This window comes from Girardinichthys multiradiatus, chromosome 2 (genome assembly GCF_021462225.1).
Source record: "Girardinichthys multiradiatus isolate DD_20200921_A chromosome 2, DD_fGirMul_XY1, whole genome shotgun sequence".
Taxonomy (NCBI): domain Eukaryota; kingdom Metazoa; phylum Chordata; class Actinopteri; order Cyprinodontiformes; family Goodeidae; genus Girardinichthys; species Girardinichthys multiradiatus.
The window spans coordinates 19,667,824-19,692,468 of NC_061795.1; the positions used below are offsets into that span (position 1 = coordinate 19,667,824).

Genomic DNA, 24,645 nt, shown 5'->3' on the forward strand with positions numbered 1-24,645 from the left:
GCATTTAATTCAGAAGCATTTGTCCTTTTTCTTTTCTGTCAGCCTTCAGGCATAGTTTATGACCCATAAATGGTAAAATTACACATTTGACCTGCTCCGGCCACTGTGGTCCTTAATATTATTGTAGTTGCACTTGAGTTTTACTGTCTCAACGAAAAACTAATTTTTTGTCCTCCCATGGCCAATCAGTGAACAGCAGTCTGTTCACGTCACATGTAGTCCCTACTCAGCCCTGGTTGTACCTGCTCAGGAGCAGGGACCAAAAAAGTAGGTACCGGTACGAAAAAAACTGCAATGGAAACGCTCGCAAGGCGAGCCGAGTGGAGTCGAGTAGGGCCAAATCGAGCCAGTGGAAAAGGTGCAAAAAATTTTGTTACTTGGCTACACCAGCTAGAATTTGATTGGAGGATCAAAGAAAGGCTTTCAAACCTAAATAGGCAGTACCAGCAGTCAAGCATGGTTTTGGTAGCATCAGGCTGAGTGTCTGTTTTACTGCGAGGAGGGCGGAATAAGGAGGACCATTTCCAAATGTATTAACTGTACCTAAAATCAACAACTAGACCGCTAAAACGTTGAAACAAGCTGGAGGTTTGGTGTAGATGTGTAAGGTGGGGGGTTTAGGCATTTGTCTTGGTGCACAGGTTTGCTATATCCATCTGTGTCAAATGAGTTAGGGAAGTAAGGGAGTTGGGTAGTCACATCTAAAATAAATTTCTCGAGGATAAAGAGACAAAGGTGGAAGACTGACAAATAAGACGATAAGCCCAGACTGACCAATTTTAGGTTTTTCTATGATTCACCACTACCTGCACCTCAGAGAATTCAGCTCATTTTCACACAAAAAACAAGCCTGTAACAACTGCTACATGCTGACATCTGACCCCTGGACACAGGGGTGAAAGATAGATTTTTAGAAAAATAAAATACCTGCTCAACTGTAAGAGTTAATAAATGGTAATTAGCAAGGTTTTTGTGGTTTATGCCTTGTGGCAATCAGCCTCATCATTTGAATCTTGAGATTTACTCTAACATGTATTTGTTTAATTCAAGATTAAAGAGGAAAGTCCTTTACACCCTTTAAAAAAGGAAGATGGATTTTTTTCTCTGCTGAGAATACGATAACGTTTCCAGTACATAGCAATAGGGTGCATGTTGCTCTCTCAGTTTTCAGACCCTTGTGTATTCAGCCTTCAGTCACGCTGGAGGGAATGCGCAGCATTGAGTAATACTGCACAACTTTGAGGTATGGCCCTAACACAACTCTTTTTCAGAGCTGACAGCAGCATCTGTGTAGGCTCGCAGCCCAATTATTCTAGATAAGAAAAAAAGTGACAAGATTTAAAGTTGCGCTTGTGTCGTGAAACAAACACACAAACAAACTTAAATATTTTACTGTGAGCTGACTTTGATATAATAATAAATTTCTAAATTGTGACGTTGGCAAAAAGAAACCTTAGCTTCTTTCTCTCTCTTAACACTGCCTCAATATTGGACTTTTGTTTTCATCCTATAACACAATACTCTCTAATTGGGAAGAGACAGGAAAATGCATTAATGTGAATAGCTAGAATTAATGAGGACTCTTCTGTCTGCTTAAACACAGATAATCAGCTAAGTGGCCCTCTGGATGCAGACATGGAGCACCCCAGTGTGTACACTACAGCTCTTTGTTTTCTCCACTGTTCACAATCTGCAGATGATTCACAAACTCACAAAAGAGCACCATTTAGCAGTCCCAAATTTTGAGGAGAAACAAATGCACAAAAATACATACACAAGCATTTCCATACAACACACACATACGTACATGCACACTTGATGGGGTATAGATGTAAACCGACTCTGTGCACATGAACAAATTTCAATGCACCCAGACACACAGATATTTCCACAAACAATCATGTGTGCACTTATTATATATGTGTATATTGTACATTGTAAATATGTATATTCTGTAATGCAAAAACAAAACAATGGAGCAAAGTGTACAAAGAGTCAAATTTCTTGTGTGTATGTACGAACTTGGCAATAAAGCTGATTCTGATTCTGATATTTAATTGCACTGAGCAGACAGGGGGAAAAGGCTATTATGAAATACATAACTTCAGATCTAAATTATCATGTCAAGGAAAATAATAATAATGGTAACAATAACGGGGGAGGAAAATTATGCCTCCTTATCCATTTGCTTTCTCTCCCAGAGACATTCAAACAAAGACAAAAATCCACTGGATTTAATTTATTAACGGTATGTTTTGGTCCACTGTGGATTGGTATTGAGATACTCAGGCATGTAGTTCATTTTGATTTATTTTCTGATGCTGTCATAATCTGATTGAAGTTGACAGCCTCTGATCTTGGTGAGAATTACAGAATAAAACTGCTCTGAGAAAAAGAGTATTACTGACTGCGGACCTTACAGTTTGATGTCATCTTCATGCACGTAAAAATGATCTTAAACTTGCTTACACAAAAAACTGTAGGGTTATTTATTTAACCCAAATGCTGAGTTCATGCTGTTGAGACAGAGGTTGGGTAGTTTTAACCAGACACTGGGGCAAAAGTTGTTTGAAGTTGAAAGAAGCCTCATCACTCTTTGAACTATTTTGAACTATTTAACATCCTGATCAGACTTGACTGAACTTCTCATCCAGGATAAAATAAGAAATGGTAAGCTGGTACCATTACGCTGAATAATAAAGTTAAAGTCAGACTTTTATGTTTATAATTTTGGTTCACATAAAATAATTTTTTTTCACTTTAAATAACAGCCTTTTCAATGATAAGCAGTAAATACAAGGTGGTCCTGGCTATGTTCAATATTCACACATTGAATAAAAGTGACTGAACATGTCAGGATTATTAGTGTCAGATGGTCTGGTCAAGGCAACAGAATAACATTTCTGTAGGCATCATACATCAAACCTGGAAGTGGATTGGCTACAGCTGCAGAAAACCACACCGAGTGCTACTACAACAGTTAAGAACAGAACTCTAAGACAAAAATTCAAACAAGCTCACAAAAAATGGACAATAACAGATTGTGAAAACATTGCCTCGTCCAATGAGTCTCGATTTGAAATGTGACATTCAGATGGTAGGGTCAGAATTAAGTGTACACACCATGCATGAACACATGGATCCATCTTGGCCCACATCAATGCTCCAAACTACTTGTGGTTGTGGAAAGGTTTGGGAGATAATTCCTCACCAGACTTTGGGGCCCTCAATACCAAGGGAGCCTAATAACACAGCCTACCTGAGCATTGTTGTTGAAAAGGTCCTTTTCTGTGTGGCCACACTGGTCCCATCTTCTGATGGTTATTTCCAGTAGAATAATGTACCATGTAACAAAGCTTAAATCTTCTCAAACCAGTTTCTTGAACTGGGCAATGTGTTCAGTGTTTTCCAAAGGCCTTCACAATCCCCAGACCTCAATCGAAAAAGAAGGATGTAATGGAATGTGAGATAAGCAACATGGCTGTGCAGCCAAGAAATCTGCAGTGGCTGTGTAATGCTTTCATATCAATATGGAGTAAAATCTCTGTTGAATGTTTCTGACATTTTGTAAATTAATGCCACGGAAAATTGAGGAAGTTCTGAAGGCTAAGGGGGGTACAACTAAGTGTACCTAATAAAGATGAGTGTACCATGAGTATGAAAAAATATGCAAAAGGGTCCTGGGTTAGAATACTGAGGGGTATTTGCAGAGTTGTGGCAGGTTTTCATAATTACCCTGTACATATACAGGTCCTTTCTGGGTATTCTGGCTTCCTCCCACCATCTAAATGCAAGCATGACAGGTTAATTGGGCACTCTAAATTGCCTTTTGCTAACCTTAACATTAGACAGCCATTTTACCAAATTTCTGGGGTTGAAAACCTACACCAGCTGGACAAACGCGCAACACAACTTCTTCAATCTGGATCGGTCTGTATTTGATCCAGGACGGGGTTAGCAAAATAACCCAAACTGTTTTTTCTTTTAAATCTAGATATTTTTAGTGTATCTGCACCTCATTTCTTGTTGTTTTTCTGTGTGCATTCTCAACGAAATGCCACTGAATAATAAGCAACCAAAAACAGCTATCTGACACCTGACAGTGAGATATAGAGTAATTTATTCCCTGATAAACAGGTTTACTTCCCTTAAGAAAATTGTATTATGGTTTGTTTGTGTGGCCCTGTTCAGAAACCAGCTTTGAGAAAACTAAAAGAAGCAGGTAACGATGGAAGCACAGACAGAAGGACAGAACTGATCCTCAAGAGCCACATTTGTGCAGGGTTGGAAAGTAGAAAGAAGACAACAAGGGGGTCTGGAGGCTTGATATGAGGCTGAAAAGGGCATCGTGGTTCTTATTGAGATAAGAAACACATAAAAAAGGGAAAGGTCAGTTCGTCGGCTCCCTCTTAAATCCCGTCTGGTCCTTCATAGTGAGATTTAGCAGTCGGTGATAAAACCTATTGAGTTTGAGAAGCCTTGTGGCATAGTCTGCATCTGAGTTGTGCGGCTCACATTTGTGAGGCCAAACCACGTGACCTGAACTCTAATTACCTTTTTAACACCCCACCATGTACAACAATACATTGAAAGACAAGCAATAGTCATATCTGATTAACTGAATACAGCCATGTGATTGAATGTATGATTCACAGAAAATTTGACAATAAAGTCTCCTATAATCAAGTCCATGTTAAGCAAGTGACATGCAACTGTGTATGGAAATGGTATTACATGTTAAGATGAAAGCTTTAGTGCTAGGAGGTAAGTAATGCTCTATTGTAAGCAGCCAAAGCACAAATAAAATATCTTGGCTTATTTAGATTTAAATTTGAGCCTCTGGGAACCCTGAGAGAGACAGCAGCAATGACAGCCGACGACCCTTTTTGACAAAATCAAACAACAGCACAGAAAGAGCAGAATAAGCTCTGAGGGATATTATAGGGACATGGGTGGCTTACACGTCTGAGTCTTCCATTACTGAGGCATTAAAATGATTTGTGGGTCTGCATCTTCCCATCTTCCTAGACCTTTGCCTTGTTTTGAAATTGGAAAAGTGGTGCCCAAATTATATCTCAGGCTAATCTTTGTAGAATGGACAGGAGATCAATCAAACAGTACCTTTTCTCTCATTCTCTCTTCCCCCTGTTATTTATTTATTCCTATTAATTTTAACAGTTGAGGGGCATCTTAGAAGAAAAAACAATGAGACATGAAGATAAATGGATAAGAGCATTTGCAACTGAGTAGAGGGAGCGCATGAGGGCAAGGTTCACAGTAACATAGGTTACCAAGTACTTAAAGAGCAGAGAAGTGGTTAACTCACTGGGTCATACAAACAACTAGAGTACCAAGAAATGAACAATTTATTAGATTTTCAGACTGATTGGCCCTGACTGATGATGAGTTGTTCAAGGAAAATTGGAGAATTCTATCTTTTTCCTATCAGCGAATGCTCCATATGTAAGCGCTGGAAATTGCATTAACAAAAACACTCTTTGGTGTGGAGGCACGGAGATGTAAGAAAGTAATAAAAAGGAAACTGTCTTTTGTTAAGATGTACCATGAAGGTGGAATAGAAAACAGCTAAGTTGATCTGTTTTATCTTTTTGAGCTATCAAACTCTCATTGAACAGGCTGGATTTGGAAATGTAAGCAGCCTTTAGGAAACCACAATTTTGAAATACACACACAGAAAGCTGTTTTAGTCAAACTAGCCTTGTTAAATGCTAACAAGATGCTTAAGGCAGTTCAAAATGTGAACTTTGTGTTCATTGTCACTTTGTTTTAAAATGGTAAAACCCTGTTTTACACAAACTGCTAGGTTTTACACATTAAATAAATATACAAATAAATAAAGATTTAACAAAGGTATTTTTAGGGTACTTTCATACCTGGATAGTCCAGTTCAAGTAGGCAGGGGTGCCGAAATATTTCACACCTTCTAGGTTTGGTTGACTTGTCCAATGAAGTTTCAAAAGTGAACCAAAATACCTGGAGAACTTAATGTGATAACCACTGGTTGTTTGTCTTGCTATCACAAGAAGTTGCCCAGCAGAAGCAGCAGGTGAAGTATGACGGTGTGAACATAAGTGCAATGCAGCATTATCTAAAAATACATTAGAGAACAGGAGACTATTTTGTGCTGCTATAGTTACACAGATGACAAGTCAGGTTTTAAAAGTTTTCAGACTGCATATATGACCATAAATATTACATTTAAAGTACTTCCTCCCTGCGGTTCAGTTCCCTACTTTGGTTCACTGGATTGGCCATTTGTATTCCAACTGTAAGTGAACTCCACCAGGATTCACTTCCATGTGATCCAAAACTCCTATTTTCGGGCGTATCAATCTTCACTTTTTTGGTCAGCACCAGAGTTCAGATGAGCTTTTACAGCTACAGAAACAAAGCAAATTATCCAAGGAAACAAACATTTTTCCACTAAAAAATGGACCAAACATCTATTATGGAACTACCCTTAACCTATTAAGCCCTAATGGTTTTAGAAGCAATTTCCTCCTGAAATTACATACCTGAAATAAATCAAGTATAGCTCCACAGTTATAAGGTCTACATGCAAACTTTTGGTACCTGTGCAAAGGTAAGACATAAAAAAATGAAACACACCACACACAGCTTAACCGACGGGTTGGTCGGGGCTTAACAGGATTGATAACGGAGTCCCTGACTACATTTCCAATATCTGTTGTTGGTCTACTGTCATTTTGTTAGCCATCCCACCATGAAGCCATGTGACGGCAAACTGAACAGCCAGTTTGTGCAAGTTCGAGCCTATTTTTTATGTTTACAGCTGGCAAAACTGTGTTCAAGGCCCCGCTTACTGTTTAGCTGATCTAATAAATAGTTTTTTTTCTGAAACGATCTTGGTGTTTTATTATCCTTTACAATGATGTTAACAGTGAAATTGAGCCAATTGATTATTGCAGCTCCCAGTCTGTCTGTGTCCTGTGACCAGCTTGCCCTAAGTGTAAGACAGAGAGCTGTACCAAGCACAGCTGAAACACTAGTCATTACATTTTAAGATGTTCAAAGCAAAGAGGTAAAATTATGAAAAAGGCGAACAACCTTTTTATGGCAACTTTTATCTAACTGGAGCTGCAAAGAAAAATGTTACTTGCACTGAAACATAATTTGTGAGTGAGTATAAAATTGAAATGTTTTGTGTTATTTAATTGGATGTTAAGGCTACTACGGTATCCGGTACAGATGTTGATTTAACTAATGAAGTATCAAACTGTATTGGACTGGAACTCAGTAAGGGCAATGACAAAACTTCCTGGATGTTAACGCACTTGACCTAATTAGGTAGTTTCTCTACTATAAAATTTTTGTAAGCCTTCAGCTTTTACAGGTCAGTACTCTTAAGGAATCCACTCACTTTGCAGCTCTAAGTTGTTTCTTGAAATGATTCACTTTACATTGACAGAAGACTCAAATGTAATCCTTGCTGTAGCCACTCTGTATTTGGTGATCCAAGCTTTTTGCTTTGGCTTGTCGAGCTTTTTTCTTAGTAAGCCTGGCTGTTCTGATAGTTCTTCAAGCTTTCATTTAGTGGATATCCATTACACACATAGCTGGTAGTGTTGCAGAGGCAGCAGCAGCCGCAGCAACAAGTCAGCTGTGTCCTTCTTAGAACATTTCTGGTCCATAGGTTTCACATCTGCTGCTAGAGCACAAAACACAGTCTCCTCCCCGATACGGGTCCAAGCCCTGGGGAATTGCCTTTCAGCTCAGGGAAGAAAAAAAAACAGGATCTGCTTTATTTCATGTCCACCTGCCCAGTCCTGCCAACCCTGTCACACGACTCAACATGGCATCAATGTACACTGACACTAAATTACAATTCAGTTGACTCTGAGAACTGTCACAGTAGAAGATTTTTCAACTCTGTTTTCTGGATTTATATTAAAATATTCACCAAGAATAAGTTTTGGTTTCCAGGAGAGAGATTTGTGAATGGAGTGAGACTCTTTCTCTGTCTGTGTGTGTGTGTGTGTGTTAGGGCCTCATTCTCATTCATATGCATCAGCAAGTTATCAGGGACCGCTGTGCCTCATTGAGCCGAGAAGCTGCTTTCCATTTATTTCTCAAATGCAGCGGAAAGTGATTCTTCTTGTGCCTAATAAAACTTACTAAACTGACCTTGGTGCTTTCACAAACTTCTACTAATAGGAAAAAAAAAGACTGTATACAACAAGATAATGAAATAGGGCATGCCTGTTCTCTGAAGAATGAGGTGGGGAAATTCATTACCCTGCAACATAAAATGCTTTTGGCTGCTAATGTGGCACACTGGTGGCTCAAATGTTGGTTTGGCAGTCATGGCGCATTCCCTGATCTTTATTTTGACTGGAAAACTGTGGCAAAAAAGACAATGCAGACTATTAATGCACTTGCATTTTACAAATATCTCACTCTGATCTATGCTAAACTGCCACTCCTCAACATCTGCCATCCTACTAATTAGGCTCCAAAGAGCCACACATCACCGAGTTTGGTGGTGCACACACAATGTGCACACAAAATATGCACCGCGCTCAAGGGGAAGTTCATGGACATGGAAGTCGCAAAGTCCTATTAAATCACAGAGCAAACTGTCTGTGGTATTCTTTGTGTTCTGAGCCACAAAAGCTGAATATGTATGGTTGTTCAGAGTGGGAGAGCACTGTAATGTTATCTATCTACTCCAAGAGACAAGATGGAATACGAATATTCTTGGAAAAACAACAAATATAAAATTTTCTATTTCATAAACAGAGTAAAAGTTTGACAAATCGCAAACTGTCTTTTAAAATTTTTGTAATAGGACTTCAAGGACTGTCTCAAGATGGATGTTTTAAAATTTTAACCTGTCCTGATCAGATATGAGAATACACTACAAAACCCAATAAAATGACTAAGATTGTCTCTGAAATGACATAATATGCATTGAGTTAGATCTAAAAAGAGACCGGGGTATTCTAGAAGTTAAGGCCAAATGCCAAAAACAAAACTATTACAATGTAGACCACAGAGCCAAATGAGAACATTGAATTAACGATTACCTAAGCTTTTAAAAGCTTTATTATTGAAGAAATGCAAAATGACATCAACACAATGAAAAATCATATCTGGCAGGATCTGAATAACTTTAAGCCTGAAATGAACAAGAAGCTGCAGGAGGTCTTTACAGATATTTGTAATCAAGGTGCAAGGCTTGGCTGAGTGTTTAGTAATCTTGTCTTGCTTGGACACTTTATCTTCTGATTGTTACCCAGTACATTTTTCTTTTCATCCTTCTTTCAGTTACAGAAGGTAGCATATGCTCAGAGAAAGATGATGTAACCACCCACACTTTTCATAGTGTTTTGAGGTGATGTGCAGAACCATTCTTCCTCCAAACATAATGTCTGCAATGACATCCAAAGAGTTCAGCTTTGGCCTCATCTGACCAGAATATATTCTCAGAGAAAAGTAATGCAATCAATCAAGAAGAAAAATAAAACAGAAAAAGAAAGGGGAAGAGTGCAGCGACAGAAAGACAGACAAGTGTTAATCAGTCATTGGTGGCAGTGAGAGAAGGGCTGTCACAAGTTTTCTCTGTCTTCTTGTTCAGGCAAGGAAGCAGAGTCAATAAATAAAAAAATGTCAGCTCCTTGAGATAGCTTTGCAGGCCAGCTGAAAAAAGGTGAACACATTTTCATGCAGAACACCTGCAGCTGTAGGAAGAGGGAATACAGAGACAGAGAGCGGGAGCTGGCTAGTAATAAATCTCCGACAGCTTGTGGGGTTCAGGCCGAGGAAGAGAGTGTCAAAACAGTTTCTGGGTGTGAAAGGAAGAAGAGGAGGGTGCATAGCGAGAGTCCGTCCAGTTGATTCACTTCATACCAAGCTTCCATGAGGCTGGTCAGTCCAGCTGTTGCTGCAGCAAACTACCTTTAGCTCATTTGAATGCATGCATTTGCCAACTTTGCAAAATCCCAGTAAAGTGTAAATGCGCATGTGGGTTAGTGTGAAAAATAAGTGGCAATACCAGAGAAACACATGGTGAGAGAAAAAGTTTAGACATTCAGGACAGACAATTTGAAAGAAAGAAGCATAAATTGCCAGTGGTGTGAGCAGTGACAACAGTTTCCAATCGTCAAAACACACATTTCCAGAAAAAACAATGCAGTGACATACTTGTACAGCTGCAGAGAATGCACTGCTACACAAGAAGCCTCTCCTCTAAGTCTCTCTGTATATTTCTCTCTTTTCTACCCGTTGTTGTTTTATGTTTTCTGAACTTGCTGTGTTGTTGCCAAGAATGCATTGCTTGTTTTAGAGTCTCAGAAGACATCCACAAGCATGTGCACAGATGTATGAGTACAAGGCTGTAAGAGAGAAGCTGTTTTATCACAAGATACACTGTGTTGCATCTCCTGTTTTAATCTCTATTATGGGTGATATTTCACATGTTCCTTTTGCCTTTCTTAATTTCCTTTCCACTCTGCATGTTTAATGGTTTACTGTTCCCATCCTTGTCTTTATTTTCCACACTCTATAACCTTCCCGCCTTGCCTCCCACAGTGGTGATCAAAAAGTAGGTGCTGATGTTGCAGCTCGTGCCTGAACAAGCTCAGTAAAATAGTGGGTGGACAGACAAGCCAGAGAGCTCTTGTCAGAGCCGACCATGCCCAAGAGAGTGGCACCGCTACGCAAATACTGACTCACTCTTCTGACCCATGAGCAAAAAAGGTTGAGACTAAGTGAAAGAAAGGGAAGGACAAAACCCCTAAACAGCACCAAAAATACACCTATTATTCTTTTTTTAGTTGGAATGCAGCAACTGTTCAGCTACATATTTGACAGTTATTTTTTTTATCATTAATGTGGGATAAAATCGCCCTGGCGATGACAGTGTCTCAAGTTGCACATAAGCTAAAAGCTACGGGCAGCGGTTAACACTAACCAGTTTACCTCCCCCGCGTCATCTCACCCAGTCACTTCACAAGGGTAAGGAGAGACGTTTCACGTCTAATTAATGCACAGGATGGCTATATAAAACGGCTAATGAGGCTGTGATCACAGCAGCGTGAAGGCAGTCACTACCAGAGGGGAGGGCAGGGAATGAGTGCTACTCCACTTGCAAGAGACCCACAGTTTCACAGTTATTAGCCTGTCATAGAAAGAGGGCTTGTGAATACACTGGAGATGGTATAACATATACTTGTTTAGCTACTTGCCCTTGCTTCTGTCAGTGAGATGGTGGCCTCTGCATCCTTGTTGTGGATACAGAACCAGAGGAAACTAAAAATGTATTTATTGTGATATGTATAACATTTTGTTGTCGTTTCCTTTTGATGTCATGAACCCCAAATTGCCCCCTAGATGTACCTCACATGAACATCTCTTGGGAAAAAAAATTATCCGCAAAATGGACACTATGTAAATCATGTATAATGATAATGATCTTGCTATGGAAAATCTTAATATCAAATGCATTGATATTTCTTCCAATTTTAGACCTTTATGGATAGGCTTGTTCACGGCGTATTTGGCATATAACAAAATAGCAGCTGGTATCACCTTCAGCCCCCTGAAGTGACCCCTCAAAAAAAGATTTGGTAAATGAATGGATGTTCATTATTCGCACCAATCTGGTAAAGCTTATCGTAAGAACAGACAAGCAGACCGCTGTCTGCGACACTGAATGATTGTGTATTTGACCATGGGGTCTTTGTGCGACTTTGTGGTATGGCCTGAAAACAATAATCTTTTCTTGAAGATTGTAGATTTTATGATAAGAAGAAACATATTGATGACCATTTTCATCATGGGAGAAGAAGTGGAGATAGTCGTGCAGCATAAAATACCTTGCTCAGCTGGACAACAGACTAGACAGGAGACGCAACAGTGAAGCTGCATACAAGAAGGGACAGAGCAGACTATACTGCTTCTTGTTGAGGAAGTTAAGGTCCCACAGTGTTTGCAGCAGGATGTTTTCAGATTTTCCATAAGTCTTCTGGAGATTGGAGTATAGATCCCACTGTGCAAAGAAGGATGCTTCATAAAATGAAAACCAAAATGGATATCCCTAATCCTCCTCTGTACAACAAAAATGTTTTCACTAACGGGCTTTTCCATATCGGCCACAACACAAAAAGATGCATTAGATTCTTCCTGCCCACAGCTGTAACCATTTACAATGAGTTAGGCCTACTGACAAAAATTCAACAATGAGAGGTACCTCAACATCTAATTGTGATTTGAAAAGTTCTATTGAATTGAAATTAACTTAATGAGAGGCTTTTTCAAAGCTTTATTATTTACATGAAAGTATATCGTTGCATTTGAACTGAGGTTAAAACCATTAACATTAGGTGTTTTCTAAGAAACCAAGAAAAAACAGAGCTAAGAAATATATTTGAGAGACAAAATATGTTCATTCATTATCTAAAAAAGATATGAGTACAAACAGTCGAAATAGCACCCAGATGACACTATTCCATAAAAAGTTGCCTTCTCAGCACAGCCCATCTGCCAGGATGAATGGGCTGCACACTGGGTGCTCTCTAAGCAACTACTCATTACTCAAAACACACTCTGCTGTTGAGTAAGAACCACATCTCCATTATTCTATATCACTTTCATTTTCTGCATTAATCCGTCTCCCCTGCCTTTACCTACATCTTTAACCTAAAATGTTTCCAGCAAGGCGCCAGAGTTGAAGTGCTCTCGTCTCTGCTTGCATGAGGAATTATATAAACCAACATGCAGAAATGATGCCAGGGTCTACCGTGCCAGCACTCACCTGTGCAATCTCGTACAGCAGCTTGTAGTGTTCCTCTCGCTTCTGTAAAGTGCACAGATTGCAGCCCATTATAGACGTCGTGGAACCGCCAGGCGCCTAAATGTCCCCGAGTAGTGGTGGCACGGACGCAAGTGGGTCACCATCCACACTGGAGCACTGGTTCTCATCAGTCACTCCTCAGCAAGCATCTATTCGTGGCATCCCATTCACAGACTCGCACCCTCACAGCCAAAGGCAGCTCAGAGCGACAGGAAGCTCCAGCTGAGTCTAACAAGAAAGGGGTTCAGATGTGGCAAGCGTCACTGCAGCTTTAGCGGATGGCACAAGCAGCAGCAGCCGTCTGCGCTCTCTCCTTATTTTACCCTCACTCTCAGACGATCACACGCCGGAGTTGTCACTCCCGTTCACGGAGACACTCCCCCCTCTTTTTCCTTCTGAGTTTCGGCACACATGACCACACAGATACCAGCTTATGAATATTGAAGGAGACCACTGTTATTTTCATGAAAAAGGTGGGCGCAGAGGAGGGATCTGAGAAGGAGGAGCGTTGCTTCATTAATACAGAGGCACAGTGACACAATAAGGTCCTTTGTGCGTGGCAGCAGAAAGGCTTCTAGTCTATTAAAGTTTGTAAAATAAAATGTCTAACAGCTGCAGAAAAGTTAGCTTTTTAAACATGCAGATATTCAATTCAGTTCAAGCCACTTTACAAAATCAATTCAATTGAATTCAGGTTCATACTCATTCAATCTCATTCACATTCATACATTCCAATTAATCCTAACTATACAACAGTGCAGTCAGATTCAGTTTATTATTCAAATTGGTGAAAACGTTATTATATCTAAGGAATCCTAGCAGACGACAATAAAAAAGTAAAAAACATTGAAATGCACTCTGTCATTCATTTGGCTCAGACACCGAGTCTCACTGCTGCAGAATATAAGAATAAAAATCACAGTAAAAAAAGATTTTTATACTCAAAAACAACTGCTGTTGCCTCGACAGTTTGGTTAAAGCACCGCTAGAGCTATATGTTGTGGAAGTGTAATAAACTGTGTTGTATACTTGTCCCTCCAACTGGTTATATTGTTGTTTTGTCTATTTTAAACAGGTCTCTCCTGAAAATGATACCTCGTGTCTCAATGAGCTCTATTTGTATAACTAAAGGTGAAATAAAAGAAATGCCATGGTACTGCAAAATACTCCGATCGCATACAGACACAATTGTATTATAATTTTGGAATAACACGCGTTTTAGCGTTTGAGGAGAAATCTACCATCTTTATCTATTTACATTTATAATTTACTATAAAGAAGCTTCACCCATTTTCATGCATACCAAGAATTTTGAAGAAAGTATGAATGCTCACTCCATCCTTTAATGTGTTGCCAACAAGCAGCCTCACACCCTTTCAACACATTGTTACTACAGCCTTTTCGGTAAAGAAAAAAAATACAGTTTTTGTTTGCAACAATAAACAATCTCTGCTGTGACGTCAAGCACATACAGTAATGGTGATTTCATTTTAGAGAAGCGTGTCTTCAAAGGCTGTTTTTGCATCAAAAAAGTACTCATTCATCTGCTATGACAAACAATGGAAAAGCCAGTTTTGACAATTTCTTTTAATACTATCAAGATTTTGAGTTTTTTTTTTTTTTTTTTATATGAAATTTGCCCTTCAATTAGAAAAATAGAAACTTGAAAAAGAAATAATTAATTGCCTTGGTCTAACTTACAACTAAGATGTTGAACACTGTGATCTTCCTAAATCTAAAAAAAAACATGCAGTTTTTCAGGACTAAGAATAGATGATAGATTTAAGTACTGCAGTGCACAATTCTGTAGCAACAGCTGAATGAATTTACATCTTGCAACAACAAATGAGAAATCATTTGTTGCACATTTATAACTCCAGCGCCACAGGTGATGTTGTTAATGGAAGGGAGGGGGGTTCTTGGAGTAAATTGGCAATCAGTAATCCCAGAGAATTGAGAGACAATGCATCAACCACCACCATCCCTCAAACTGTGACAATTGCAAGACAATAGAACTTGGTTATTGTCTCCGCTCTGGAACCCCCTGTTCATGAGCAGAAACTTGCACTAACGAGCAATAACTGTTAACAAATTGGCCTCACAGCCAATAGCGGGCCTCACAGCACACAGTACAGCTAAGAGTAGATGAGGGTTCATCAGCTGGGTACTGGGCATCCCACCCCAAGGGACTCGGTAATCCGATTTTCTAGGCTTTAATTTTACTCCGCTGCCTCGAGGCAAGCCAAACAGAAAGCTGCATCACCATTATTATTAATACCATCAAAATCCTTCCTCCTCACCATCCAGACTGTCATCCCCTACCAGCAGCTCCTCAACCTAACAAAGTCGCAAGGAGTAGGTTTTCAGCAGTTGCCAGGCAATATCAAATCCAAGAAGAGCTGTTCAGTAAAGTGTCAATTTGACATCAAAGAGTCTTGTTGGGAAACCAGGGAGCTGGGGCATAATACAGTATTTGATGAACAGAGGTGCTGTTTGCTTGTGGTACAATGGAATGGGGAGAAAATGTGCATCAGATGCAGTCTTCTGAAATTACATATCAAGGAGTGAAGCTGTGAAGAGCTAGGGAACAAGAAAAAACGGTCAGCGGAGACAGAAATTTTAAACCACAAAGAAGGAATAAAATATTCCTTCACGGTTTAAACCTGCTTATGTTAGAGGTGAGCACCATTGTTCTCAGATGCACACCATCGCCCCTAAAAGTTAAGATGCACATTGGTCACCGAAGCGATCATTCTCGTGATCTACGAAGAGAGACTGATACAGCAGCCTCTGCCCCCAGGCAGGGAGCACCTCTCGATGAGACATGCAGATTTAAAAGGAGAATTATGTCTTTTAAAAGTCCTTCAGTGGTGCTTCATCCCACGGGTATTACATTGTAACTAAGATATTTCCACTGTTACCTAAGGATAAGAGTTGTACTTTGTAGTTACATTTAATAAAGTTATTCACAAGGTAAAGCTCAACGGCCAAAATAATTTTTCTCCTTGTGTGTCCCTGGACACTTGATATTGATGATTTAGGTCAGCCATAAATGAAACATAATAAAATGTCCGCCAAGTATTGCGAATTAAATCTGTATTTTATATTGATAGAGAATAACCCTGTCTCCTTCTTGTGTCCTTTCAACTTCCAACCTATAATTATTTCCTCCTGTCCAGTTGTCATTAATCATCTGGTGTGTCTTTTAGCTGCTTGTGTTGAAATAGCATCATAGCTTTGTCCATCAGCTCAGTTAATGTGCTTCAAAAAAAGAACTTGAAGGTTGTTGTTATTTAGTTTAACAGCGTTTTTCAGAAACAGTATTTTGAACTTTTGTAAAACCCTTTGTCCTAAGACATCTCAGACCTGTTAGTTTAACCCATCAAAGACTACAGAAAGTGGATTTTGTTCATTTATCTACTAGATGGGGTTTAACAGTTTAAAAAATAATGCACATTTTAGAACTTAACAGCTTGTCTACTACATGTTAGTTGTTTTAGCCATATGTTTTAGCTGACTTTAGCAGTGTAAAACAACTCAAACTCAAAAATTTGCCTATCAGTAGGAAAGATGCCATCTCAGCAGATAGCAGTTTGGTGCTGTTTTTTCTGCCAAACAATGTCAATGTTTATAGAGTTACCTTGCTGGTAAGACAGCATGTGTCTGACCAGCTGTTAGCTTCCAACGCTGTGAAAATGTATTTACATTTTCAACAAGAACAAGAACAATAGTATTAAATCTATCTACCACAGACAAGGGAACTATCAACTGAAATAACTTTACAGAACTTCACTTCAAAAAATCCAAAATAACCCTTTAAGAGTATTGAATAAATTTGAAACTGGTGTTTATAAAGTTATAATGAGGGGTTTGTTGAAGTACAACATGGAAAACCTTACAAATGGTGGATTTAAACCAAAATGGCTGACCTCCTATTGCGTTTAAGACATATATCCAAGAGGCTTTTTCTGCTTGCACTTCAGAGTTTTGTAAAGCATATTTAAAACTGGTCCAAGGGGCTTTCGTTCAGGGTGTGCTAGTCAACTATTTAGATTTGCCCATTTTTTATTTCCTTTGAATAACAACATTTTCACTCTGCTTACAGTTCCTGCAAAAATGACTGAGTTTTTGTGTATCTTATGTTCTCCCGAAAAGGTAAGTCATTTTAGGGAATGACTCCTTCCTCAAATTTATCAGGTGAAGTTTAATAATCGTTTGCATCTCAACAGGCTTTCGCAACACCTTTGGTGCTTGGGCCTAATAAATCTGTCTGGCTGGGAGGGAACTAAAGGGAGCATTACAAGTGGAGGCTATTGTATATACACTGCTCAAAAAAACAAAGGGAACACTTAAACAACACAATGTAACTCCAAGTAAATCAAACTTCTGTGAAATCAAACTGTCCACTTAGGAAGCAACACTGATTGACAATCAATTTCACATGCTGTTGTGCAAATGGAAGGTTTGCTGTGTCTGTCAGCGTAGTGTCCAGAGCCTGGAGGCGCTACCAGGAGACACGCCAGTACACCAGGAGACGTGGAGGAGGCCGTAGGAGGGCAACAACCCAGCAGCAAGACCGCCTTTGTGCAAGGAGGAACTGGAGGAGCACTGCCAGAGCCCTGCAAAATGACCTCCAACAGGCCACAAATGTGCATGTGTCTGCACAAACGGTTAGAAACCGACTCCATCAGGATGGTATGAGAGCCCGACGTCCACAAATGGGGGTTGTGCTCACAGCCCAACACAGTGAAGGACGCTTGGCATTTGCCAGAGAACACCAGGATTGGAAAATTCGCCACTGGCGCCCTGTGGTCTTCACAGATGAAAGCAGGTTCACACTGAGCACATGTGACAGACGTGACAGAGTCTGGAGACACTGTGGAGAGTGATCTGCTGCCTGCAACATCCTTCAGCATGACTGGTTTGGCAGTGGGTCAGTAATGGTGTGGTGTGGCATTTCTTTGGAGGGCCGCATGGCCGTCCATGTGCTTGCCAGAGGTAGCCTGACTGCCATTAGGTACCGAGATGTTACCGTCTCATCAGGAGCATGCCCAGGCGTTGTAGGGAGGTCATACAGGCATGTGGAGGCCACACACAATACTGAGCATCACTTTGACTTGTTTTAAGGACATTACATCAAAGTTGGATCAGCCTGTAGTGTGTTTTTCCACTTTAAGTTTGTGTGTGACTACAAATCCAGGCCTCCATTGGTTAATAAATTTGATTTCCATTGATGATTTTTGTGTGACTTTGTCAGCACATTCAACTTTGTACAACACAAAGTATTCAATGAGAATATTTCATTCATTCAGATCTAGGATGTGTGATTTGAATGTTCCCTTTATTTTTTTGAACAGTTTATAATGTTAACCTAGAAGAGGAGCAGAAAATAATGTTAATAAAGCCGGAGATTTAATAAGAAACCGTTATTGCTGTGTTTATTTTTCTGTGGTGGTGTCTGTGAAGAATATTAAATGATCCCACAGTGTTTAAAACAGAAACAGGTTTATTAGACCTGCTCTGAGACAACTTTACACACCGGGTGGGTGGAAATCTCTTTGCTCTCAGCATTGAAGAATGAAATCCCATTCAGCTGAACGAGCATCCGTGAGGATCTAAGTGGTGGGGGGATGTTATTTGATGCATGGCTCAAATCTGATCTCATACTGCCACTATAAAGCAAACTCATCTCTCAGGTTTCAGTGCAACCTAATTTGGGAGTAATTAAATGGTGTCTTTTATGAATGAATTAGTGGGGCAGCCTGCCTCTCTCCTGACAGCTCTGACAGGAATCGGTCCTGCATGAATATACAGATGCACAGGTGGGCACTTCAAATCCAGCGCAACCTGTGTGGGAAACCAACTAAAAGATTTTTTTTCAATGACAGTGAGTTATTGAAGAGGTCTAAATCTTTAATTCATGTGGGAACATGACCGGGACTAAAAATAGCACAGTGTAGCTTCCACTGCATGATAACACATAATGATAGCTATAAGTGAATTAGCACAGTGACCAACTAATCTGCATCTTCAACATCCTTCCTCAAATTCATAAATTTAAATGACAAAAGGTATTTTACTCATTCGTCATTCAACTGTTGGTACACCAGATAGGTGTTTTATTTATTTAAGAGCCACTTTGATCTTGTTACACTCTTTTCAGATGAAATCTCATTATGTTTTTTGTAGCAACACATTGCAAGTGTTGTTTTTATGGTAACAAGGAACTAAATAGTTCAATTGTGTGTAGTGCAAAGTAGAATAATAAAAAAAAGAGATTAGTGCAAAGTAGATTAAATAAAAGCCCAATGAGATTGATTTCTGTTGTTTTAATGGAGTTAAATCCCATTCATTTCCAAATATTAATAAAATAAAAGACATTAACATATGAACAAGTATCTTAAAGAACTGAATATTTAAGTGGCTGTACCAAATTGTTCACAAAACTATGTTTAATATAATGACTGGTTCAACTAAGGTAAAAATAAATGGCGTTATGATGTTATGAATCTGTTTTCTAAGATGCTTGAATTTATCCTTTTATCCATACAATTTTCCTTTACCTTTGACTTTATAGCAGCATAACAGTAGTATAGTACATTGGAAAGAAAAGAAAATGTCTTCAGAGGAAGATGATTTACCTTGATGCTTTCTCTCTGCCTAAAGAGCAATCAAGTGATTAAATTGCAGATTGAATAACATTGAATGCAAACAAAACAGAAAGTAAGATTAAAAAAAGATCTTTATATAAAAGCGTTGATTTTTCTCCATGGGCCAATCAAATGGCATTAAGAGTGTGATGAACTTAAAACTATAGAGCTTTATTCAAATAGATTACTGTGCTGCTTAAAACAAAAAGGTTGGGAAACTATGTTTATAGTTTTTGTTATTAATCTCTGTAAAACAAAATTTAAATACATGTAAACACTCAATGTGTTGAAATGTGTTTTACTCAATAAACTAAGTGTATTTTCTTACTGAGAAAAAGGACACCCTACAACCTAATAGCTAGTCCTAGTCTTATTGGCTGAAAAAACTTCAGTGAGATACTTCTTGTAGGCATCTACCAGTTTCTGGCATTTGTTTGCCCCACAGCTCACTTCGAGTTTGAGGGGTTTCTTTTATGTACAGCCTGTTTCAAACAACCCCACAACATCTGAATGAGATGAAGATCTGGGGTTTGACTCTGCCTTGGATGTTACACATCTTAATTCTTACCCAGTCCTTAGTGGAGTTACTGGTATGTTTTTGGGTCACTGTTACGTTCCAGTTCTGCTTTAGCTGTGTTTTTTTTTTTTCAGATGGTCTCATATTCTTCTCAAGCGCATTTGATACACCTTAGATTTCAGGGTGATTTATTTGATGAACAGTTGGCCAGGTTCTGCTGCAGCAAACCATCCCCCCAAATCATGATCATGCCATGCATCACAGCTGATATGATGTTTTTTGGTTCACCCTGAAATGCTGTGGTTGGTTTATGCCAAACACTAACTCTGTTCTGGTGTACAAAAAGTTACATTTTAGACTCATCTGTTCAAAGAACATTCTTACAGAAGTCCTGGTCATGGTCAATATTTACTCTGGTGAACTTCAGTCTCCTTTACGTTTCTCTCAGAGAGCAAAAATTCCTTGTAAACATCCTGTGAAAGTAAAACTTGTGCAGTCTCTTTCTGATTGTCCAGGTCCTGTGATGATATTTTAGCATCTTGACATCTGCTTTCAGGGTAAACTTGTTCAGATAGACAGGCCTGGGAATTTTGTTTTGAATGTGCTACACTATTTTCCATACAGGGGAGTGGCTGATTTCTCATCCTTTTCAGAGCTCTTTAAATCTCTTTCCAGACTCAAAGCAGCTACAAGCTTCTTTCTGAAGTCTTCATACAGCTCTTGTGATCTTACCATGGTTTTTACTCTCACTTTACCTGTCAGGATGCAATTTCCATCATGTTACACTGTGTGCTACAATCCTCTGTGAGATCTAAGCTATCCAATTTCTTCAACATATCACAGATACTTCATGTGTAAACCAGGCATTGCATGTAGTTGGAAAAATGAATGTTACATCAGTTTAACACGTGTAGAAGAAATGACCTTTCCAAGGTAGGAAATGTGCAACTTGATGCGTTATAGGCTGCAGCGGCAGAGGGGAATGAAGGGGAGCTCTGATTGAAAGACAAGTGCCCTCACTACTTTCTCTGCTGGATGCACCTTTCTGCTTTCATATGCACTCAACCCCAGGCACCAGACTGCTGCCATGAAAACATTCACCAACATCTCACACTATGACCCCAACATCACCCAAGAGGCAGCACAGCCTCAGGATAACCTGTGCAACAGTGGCACCTGCCTCCATACAGTTCAATGGGAATTAGGGGTGAAAAATTGTGACTGTTAAATTTCCCATTTGCCTTGTGATGAATAGTGATATTTTCAGAAAGACTCACAAATAATCAACCTCTAGCTGCTAAGCTATGCAAGTATCAGCCAATCTGACAGGCACTGGGATGACATGAGAGAGAGAGACAGAGAGAGAAAGCGAGAGAGACCATATCTTGGTAGCTGTGCATTTGTTTCACACTCTTTCATTTGAATGTTTGGATAATGGACTGGACAGTGCTTTGTGAGATGTTTAAGGCTTAGAATGTCATATAACTTAAACCTGCTTTAAATGTCTCCACAGTTTATCCCTGTCTGCTGTGATTCTTGGTCTTCATGATTCTGTGAGGCAGAGCAGCTAGATTCTTTATATATATATATATATATATATATATATATATATATATATATATAGACACTGAAGAGATTGGAGCCATAGACATCCAAATGTCCCCCAGAGCACAGTAGCCCCAGGAGGACAACCTGCCTGGATCATGGCACCCCCCCACCCAGAGACCCAAGGGCACACCGCCCGCCAGCAAAGGCCCAATAGAGCAGAAGCATCAGCCACCTGCAGGGAATGTGACTATTTTTGTGCTTCACAAATATTTAATACTTTGTGTAGGTGTATCAGTTAATGTCACATTAAAATACATTGAAATTTGCAGAGTTAATGTGACAAAATGCGAAAAGATTCAAAGAGCATAAATACTTTCAAAAGACACTGTATGTCATAAATAATTTTAATTGTTTCCAGTTTTGGATTCCCATTTTTGAAAAAGGGAAAGTTACATTTTAACTGCTTAACATGTCACACCAGCTTGAGGTGGCAATTCTTATTGATGCCTTCAAACATGTACAACAGGCATGTCATTGATTTCAGTCTGCGAGCACTGCCAGCTGAGAACTTGTCAATAAGAATTCAATGCACCTTTGATTGTGGATGAGGGTTTTGTGGTCCTGAAGAGAAAGCAGCAATCTATAGAGACAATCAGCTCAGAGGGCGTACAGGTTAGACTCCATACCGTGCTGTTCTGCTCAATCTATTCAAGTCTTATGCTGAATCTGGCTTTAGGCGTACAACATCTGCAACCTTTAATTGTGTGCTATATAAGCACCTTTAAAGGCAGTGTCACCAACAGGTTATCTAATTATAGATCACAATAGCTGTGTCCTTATGTCTGTTTGCCAATGTCACATTAAGTGAGAGCATAGTGTGTCCAATCAGGTATGCCAGAGATTTTAGCTCAAAAGAAAATTTTCCCTGTGTATAAAGAACATTTGCATCAAACATATTTTTTCCTGTTTTGTAATCACTCTCAGTTCAACAATAACTCTGTAATTAAAATGTTGGTGCTCTCTCTGTCAACCAGTCTCTCTACAATACATGTGGTTTTATTGTCATAACACTCATATAGGCATTGGACATTTAGCTATGTTCGAACCTCTTTTAGTCCAGTCAGTTTTGTTCATCAACATACATGTATCACAGACAAAACTAGAAAAAAAAAAGACGTTAGTAACCCTGGTTGGGTATTGATTATAGAATGATTATTCTTCGAATCATTCTATAATCTCAGAGAGCATAAACAAGGGTTTAATTGATTTTTGATTCAAAATGATTTAATTCCAGCTAAAGAATGTTTGTGCTTACATTAATGTTGCCATCATGAGTGGGCTATTTGTTTTTTGTTTTGGTAATTTGGATGTTGACACTGAATAATGAAGATATGTTAGTTAATTTTGGTATTGAGGAGATGTTTAAATAAAAAAGAGAAAAAAACAAAAACAAAGAGGGATGTTTCTATTTATCATGAGTAATGCTGCTGCCTGTGATTAAGACAAAATGAAACTTTTAAACAGGTTAGATCCACATGAGCTTCCAGATGAAGGGGTGATCCTGTTTTGCTTCTGCAGATTTTACACCTTTATTGACCTTCCTGAAATTTGTGGTGTGAATTCACAACCCCGCTCCTTATATAACATATAATCAAGAAGGCTGGAAACAAATATTTTGAATGCTGTTTTTATATCACATATAAACAGCAATCAAAATCAGACAAGAACAGATATTAGACATCAGTTACAAGACTATGTTCCAGGCATCTCGACAATGCAATAACAGCCACCTAAACTAACGGGAGTTTCTACAGCTTGACTCAATGTTAAAACTGTATGATTCCTGAGCTAGAAAAAAATTATGAAACAATTCATTGATCTATTAAAACAGGCCATGTCATTTGCTAAGTCAGCTACTAGCTAAGAAATATAGAAAATAGTAAATGAAAACTGCTAGTTATTCCTTGAGAAATCTTAAGTAAAACTACCGAGTATACAAATGTTGGTCTTAGAGGCTGTCAACAGGGTGATTAATGATGATGTAAATGCCCCAAAAATCTTTTATTATTATTTCATCCACACAAAAACAGCACTTTTATAGAATAAAAATATTTTCTTGAAAAACTTTATCCTGTAAATAACCAATGCCCATCTTTTTTAAAGCAATGATGTAATTTTTCCTTGTATTTATTACACACAGGCTTGGCATATCAACTATAGCAGTTATGGGTTGTTTTTGTGGAGATAAAGACATTCTTTGAAATGGTGCTATGTTTAGAATTAACATAAACAGAAAACTATAAACAGGTCATATTACATTACAAAAGATACGTTTTTTGCTTGGACAGGGCCTAAGTGTGATGCATATGAAAACAACAAATAGGATGTTTTTAAAGAATCCTATAACCCATGATGCTTGCTTAAATTGTTTTTGCTACTTCTGGGGAATAAGGTGAATATGGTTTTAAGTTTCAAAACATGTGGTAATTTCCCAAATAGCTTTAAGGTAGTATGGTAAAGGGTAGCACTGTTAATATAGAAAGTATAGAAAAAAACTGACTGAAAGCATAAACCAAAATTGTGTTTGTTCTTCATTAATGCGGCAGCAGGCCTCCACCTGTGCCCTATAATTTGTATTGTGATGTGTGTTCATCACGCTTCTCCAAGTAGCTGAGCTTTCCTGTTCTGAGCACAAACACCTCTGTTTTCTATATGCTATTCTTTTCTTCCTTTCATTTTTCTCAGTGCATCCTATTTTTTGCTGTAAGAGGTGGGATAAAGTCATCAGTGCATTTTGAGGGTCAGCTCAAAACCTTCTCCTACACTGCAGTGTTCCAGGAACATGCGTGGACAAGGATCCAGCGGTAATAACAGACCTGCAGATGGATAACATGCTTATTTTCAGCGCAGAGATTAGTCGGGAATTATGATGATACCCAGGGGACAGGAATCTTATTTTCCGTCCTTCTGATAAAGAAAACAAGAGCAGACTGCAAACAAATGGGAAGAGAGGGAGAGGAAGATGTGTGTGATTTAACATGCTGTGCAGCATGCTGGTGTGATGGCATGTCAGTTTAAGGGCGCTGCATATGATA

General features: G+C 39.0%; 1 protein-coding gene across 1 annotated transcript in view; it reads right to left on the reverse strand.

The window, feature by feature from the left end:
- Positions 1 to 13,212, reverse strand: part of LOC124877994 (PDZ domain-containing RING finger protein 4-like) — a 98,023-nt gene extending 84,811 nt beyond the window's left edge. The window contains exon 1 of the mRNA XM_047381708.1: positions 12,797 to 13,212. Within this exon, the coding sequence (XP_047237664.1) occupies positions 12,797 to 12,865 (69 nt within the window). The 5' untranslated portion in view covers positions 12,866 to 13,212. The remainder of the gene's footprint in view (positions 1 to 12,796) is intronic.
- Positions 13,213 to 24,645: the final 11,433 nt, after the last annotated feature.